Genomic DNA, 5,537 nt, shown 5'->3' with positions numbered 1-5,537 from the left:
CTTGAAAGGACAGGACAGCTTGCGAGGACAGTTCAGCTTGCGAGGACAGCACAGCTTGTGAGGACAGGAAAGCTTGCGAGGATGGCACAGCTTGCGAGGACATCACAGCTTGCGAGGACAATTCAACTTGAGAGGACAGCTCAACTTGAGACGACAGCTCAACTTGAGAGGACAGCTCAGCTTGAGAAGACAGCTCAACTTGAGGGGACAGCTCAAATTGAGAGGACAGCTTAACTTGAGAAGACAGCTCAACTTGAGAGGACAGCACTACTTGAGAGCAAAGCACTACTTGAGAGGAAAGCACAACTTGCGAGGACAGCACAGCTTGTGAGGACAGCACGGTTTGCGAGGACAGCACGGCTTGCGAGGACAGCACGGCCGGCGAGGACAGCATGGCTTGCGAAGACAGCATGGCTTGCGAGGAAAGCAGGGCTTGCGAGGACAGCACAGGTTGCGAGGACAGCACAGCTTGTGAGGACAGCACAGCTTGCGAGGACAGCTCAACTTGAGAGGACAGCTCAACTTGAGAGGACAGCTCAACTTGAGAGGACAGCTCAATTAGAGAGGACAGCTCAGCTTGATAGGACAGCTCAACTTGAGCGGACAGCTCAACTTGAGAGGACAGCTCAACTTGAGAAGACAGCTCAACTTGAGAGGACAGCACTACTTGTGAGGAAAGCACTACTTGAGAGGAAAGCACAACTTGCGAGGACAGCACAGCTTGTGAGGACAACACGGCTTGCGAGGGCAGCACGGCTTGCTATGACAGCATAGCTTGCGAGGACAGCACAGGTTGCGAGGACAGCACAACATTCAAGGACAGCACAGCCTGCGAGGACTGCACAGCTTGCGAGGACAGCATAGCTTACGAGGACAGCACAGCTTGCGAGGACAGCACAGGTTGCAAGGACAGAACAGCTTGCGAGGACAGCACAGCTTGCAAGGACAGCACAGGTTGCGAGGACAGCACAGCTTGCCAGGACAGCACAGCTTGCGAGGACGGCACAGCTTGCGAGGACAGCACAACTTGCGAGGACATCACAGCTTGTGAGGACAGTTCAACTTCAGAGGACAGTTCAACGTGAGAGGACAGCTCAAATTGAGAGGACAGCTCAGCTTGAGAGGACAGCTCAACTTTAGAGGACAGCTCAGCTTGAGAGGACAACTCAACTTGAGGGGACAGCTCAACTTGAGAGGACAGTTCAACTTGAGAAGACAGCTCAAATTGAGAGGACAGCACTACTTGAGAGGAAAGCACTACTTGAGAGGAAAGCACAACTTGCGAGGACAGCAAAGCTTGCGAGGACAGCACAGCTTGCGAGGACAGCATGGGTTGCGAGAACAGCACAGCTTGTGAGGACAGCACAGCTTGCGAGGACAGCACAGCTTGCAAGGACAGCTCAACTTGAGAGGACAGCTCAACTTCAGAGGACAGCTCAACTTGAAACGACAGCTCATCTTGAGAGGACAGCTCAACTTGAGAGGACAGCTCAACTTGAGAGGACAGCTCAACTTAAGAGGACAGCTCAACTTGAGCGGACAGCTCAACTTGAGAGGGCAGCTCAACTTGAGAAGACAGCTCAACTTGAGAGGACAGCACTACTTGAGAGGAAAGCACTACTTGAGAGGAAAGCACAAATTGGGAGGACAGCAAAGCTTGCGAGGGCTGCACAGCTTGTGAGGACAGCAAGGCTTGCGAGGACAGCAAGGCTTGCGAGGACAGCACGGCTTGCAAGGACAGCACAACTTGCGAGGACAGCACAGCTTGCGAGGACAGCACAGCTTGCGAGGACAGCACCGCTTGTGAGGACAGCACAGCTTGCGAGGACGGCACAGCTTGTGAGGACATCACAGCTTGCGAGGACAGTTCAACTTGAGAGGACAGTTCAACTTGAGAGGACAGCTCAACTTTAGAGGACAGCTCAGCTTGAGAGGACAACTCAACTTGAGGGGACAGCTCAACTTGAGAGGACAGTTCAACTTGAGAAGACAGCTCAAATTGAGAGGACAGCACTACTTGAGAGGAAAGCACTACTTGAGAGGAAAGCACAACTTGCGAGGACAGCAAAGCTTGGGAGGACAGCACAGCTTGCGAGGACAGCATGGGTTGCGAGAACAGCACAGCTTGTGAGGACAGCACAGCTTGCGAGGACAGCACAGCTTGCAAGGACAGCTCAACTTGAGAGGACAGCTCAACTTCAGAGGACAGCTCAACTTGAAACGACAGCTCATCTTGAGAGGACAGCTCAACTTGAGAGGACAGCTCAACTTGAAAGGACAGCTCAACTTAAGAGGACAGGTTAACTTGAGAGGACAGCTCAACTTGAGAGGACAGCTCAACTTGAGAGGGCAGCTGAACTTGAGAGGGCAGCTCAACTTGAGGCGACAGCACAGCTTGCGAGGACAGCACAGCTTGCGAGGACAGCACATTTTGCGAGGACAGCACAGTTTGCGAGGACAGCACAGCTTGCGAGGACAGCACAGCTTGCGAGGAGAGAACGGCTTGCGAGGACAGCACAGGTTGCGAGGACAGCACAGGTTGCAAGGACAGCACAGCTTCCAAGGACAGCAAAGCTTGCGAGGACGGCACAGCTTGGGAGGACAGCACAGCTTGCGAGGACAGCACCGCTTGCGACGACAGCACAGCTTGCGAGGACAGCACAGCTTGCGAGGACAGCACAGCTTGCGAGGACAGCACAGCTTGCGAGGACAGCTCAGATTGAGAGGACAGCTCAACTTGAGAGGACAGCTCAACTTGAGCAGACTGCTCAACTTGAGAGGAAAGCTCAACTTGAGAGGACAGCTCAATTTGAGAGAACAGCTCAACTTGAGAGGACAGCTGCACTTGAGAGGACTGCACAACTTGAGAAGACAGCACAATTTGCGAGGACAGCAAAGCTTGCTAGGACAGCAAAGTTTGCGAGGGCAGAACAGCTTGCGAGGACAGCACGGCTTCTCAGTACAGCACGGCTAGCGAGGACAGCACGACTTGCGATGACAGCAGAGGTTGGGAGGTCAGCTCAGCTTGCGTGGACAGCAGAGCTTGCGAGGACAGCACAGCTTGCGAGGACGACACGGCTTGCGAGGACAGCACGGCTTGCGAGGACAGCACAGCTTGCGAGGACAGCACGGCTTGCGAGGACAGCACAGCTTGCGAGGACAGCACAGCTTGCGAGGACAGCTCAACTTGAGAGGACAGCTCAACTTGAGAGGACAGCTCAATTTGAGAGGACAGCTCAACTTGAGAGTACAGCTCAACTTGACAGCTCAATTTGAGAGCACAGGTCAACTTGAGATGACAGCTCAACTTGAGAGGACAGCTCAACTTGAGAGGGCAGCTGAACTTGAGAGGGGAGCTCAACTTGAGACGACAGCACAGCTTGCGTGGACAGCACAGCTTGCGAGGACAGCACAGCTTGCGAGGACAGCACAGCTTGCCAGGACAGCACAGCTTGCGAGGACAGCACAGCTTGCGAGGACAGCACAGCTTCCGAGGACAGCACAGCTTGCGAGGAGAGAACGGCTTGTTAGGACAGTACAGGTTGCGAGGACAGCACAGGTTGCGAGGACAGCACAGCTTCCAAGGACAGCACAGCTTGCGAGGACAGCACAGCTTGCGAGGGCAGCACAGCTTGCGAGGACAGCACAGCTTGCGAGGACAGCACAGCTTGCGAGGACAGCACAGCTTGCGAGGACAGCACAGCTTGCGAGGACAGCACGGCTTGCGAGGAAAGCACAGGTTGCGAAGACAGCTCAGCTTGAGAGGACAGCTCAACTTGGGAGGACAGCTCAACTTGAGCGGACAGCTCAAGTAGAGAGGACAGCTCAACTTGAGAGGACAGCTCAACTTGAGAGGACAGCTCAACTTGAGAGGACAGCTCAACTTGCGAGGACAGCTCGAGAGGACAGCTCATCTTGAGAGGACAGATCTACTTGAGAGGACAGCTCTACTTGAGAGGACAGCTCAACTTGAGAGGACAGCACAACTTGAGAGGACAGCACAGCTTCCGAGGACAGCAAAGCTTGCGAGGAAAGCAAAGCTTGCGAGGACAGCACGGCTTGCGATGACAGCACGGCTTGCAAAGACAGCACGGCTTCCGATAACAGCACAGCTTGCGAGAACAGCACGGCTTGCGAGGACAGCACAGCTTGCGAGGACGGCTCAGCTTGCGAGGAAAGCACAGCTTGCGAGGACAGCACGGCTTGCGAGGACAGTTCAACTTGAGAGGACAGTTCAACTTGAGAGGACAGCTCAGCTCGAGAGGACAGCTCAACTTGAGCAGACAGCTCAACTTGAGTGGACAGCTCAACTTGAGAAGACAGCTCAACTTGAGGGGACAGCTCAACTTGACAGCTCAATTTGAGAGCACAGCTCAACTTGATAGGACAGCTCAACGTCACAGCTCAACTTGAGAGGACAGCTCAACTTCAGAGGACAGCTCAACTTGAGAGGACAGCTCAACTTGAGAGGACAGCTCAACTTGAGAGGGGAACTGAACTTGAGAGGGCAGCTCAATTTGAGACAACAGCACAGCTTGCGAGGACAGCACAGCTTGCGAGGAGAGCACAGCTTGCGAGGACAGCACAGCTTGCGAGGACAGCACAGCTTGCGAGGACAGCACAGCTTGCGAGGAGAGAACGGCTTGTGAGGACAGCACAGGTTGCGAGGACAGCACAGGTTGCGAGGACAGAACAGCTTCCAAGGACAGCACAGCTTGCGAGGACAGCATAGCTTGCGAGGACAGCACAGTTTGCGAGGACAGCACAGCTTGCGAGGACAGCACAGCTTGCGAGGACAGCACAGCTTGTGAGGACAGCACAGCTTGCGAGGACAGCACAGCTTGCAAAGACAGCACAGCTTGCGAGGAAAGCGCAGGTTGCGAGGACCCCTCAGCTTGAGCGGACTGCTCAACTTGAGAGGAAAGCTCAACTTGAGAGGACAGCTCAACTCGAGCGAACAGCTCAACTTGAGGGGACAGCTCAAATTGAGAGGACAGCTTAACTTGAGAAGACAGCTCAACTTGAGAGGACAGCACTACTTGAGAGCAAAGCACTACTTGAGAGGAAAGCACAACTTGCGAGGACAGCACAGCTTGTGAGGACAGCACGGTTTGCGAGGACAGCACGGCTTGCGAGGACAGCACGGCCGGCGAGGACAGCATGGCTTGCGAAGACAGCATGGCTTGCGAGGAAAGCAGGGCTTGCGAGGACAGCACAGCTTGCGAGGACAGCACAGCTTGTGAGGACAGCACAGCTTGCGAGGACAGCTCAACTTGAGAGGACAGCTCAACTTGAGAGGACAGCTCAACTTGAGAGGACAGCTCAATTAGAGAGGACAGCTTAGCTTGAGAGGACAGCTCAACTTGAGCGGACAGCTCAACTTGAGAGGACAGCTCAACTTGAGAAGACAGCTCAACTTGAGAGGACAGCACTACTTGAGAGGAAAGCACTACTTGAGAGGAAAGCACAACTTGCGAGGACAGCACAGGTTGTGAGGACAGCACAGCTTGCGAGGACAGCACAGCTTGTGAGGATGG

General features: G+C 54.4%; 1 protein-coding gene across 1 annotated transcript; it reads left to right on the top strand.

Annotated features, from left to right (window-relative positions):
* Window positions 1–410: 410 nt before the first annotated feature.
* LOC124580647 (repetin-like) lies at window positions 411–3,919 on the top strand. Its single transcript, XM_047131275.1, has 5 exons — window positions 411–471; window positions 793–1,081; window positions 1,143–1,839; window positions 2,138–2,959; window positions 3,002–3,919. Exons 1-5 carry the CDS (start codon window positions 411–413, stop codon window positions 3,917–3,919), a joined length of 2,787 nt encoding a protein of 928 aa, XP_046987231.1.
* Window positions 3,920–5,537: the final 1,618 nt, after the last annotated feature.

The sequence above is a fragment of the Schistocerca americana genome, unplaced genomic scaffold (genome assembly GCF_021461395.2).
Source record: "Schistocerca americana isolate TAMUIC-IGC-003095 unplaced genomic scaffold, iqSchAmer2.1 HiC_scaffold_339, whole genome shotgun sequence".
NCBI lineage: Eukaryota > Metazoa > Arthropoda > Insecta > Orthoptera > Acrididae > Schistocerca > Schistocerca americana.
The sequence above is the reverse complement of the archived record's forward strand: the minus strand, read 5'-3'. Positions and strand labels throughout refer to the sequence as shown.

Coding starts and splice junctions, on each gene's coding strand:
- LOC124580647 (XM_047131275.1), top strand. CDS start 411: ATGGCTTGCGAGGAAAGCAGGGCTTGCGAGGACAGCACAGGTTGCGAG. Junction 472..792: donor TTGCGAGGACAGCACAGCTT/GTGAGGACAGCA, acceptor AGGACAGCACAG/GTTGCGAGGACAGCACAACA. Junction 2,960..3,001: donor GAGGACAGCACGGCTTCTCA/GTACAGCACGGC, acceptor TTGCGATGACAG/CAGAGGTTGGGAGGTCAGCT.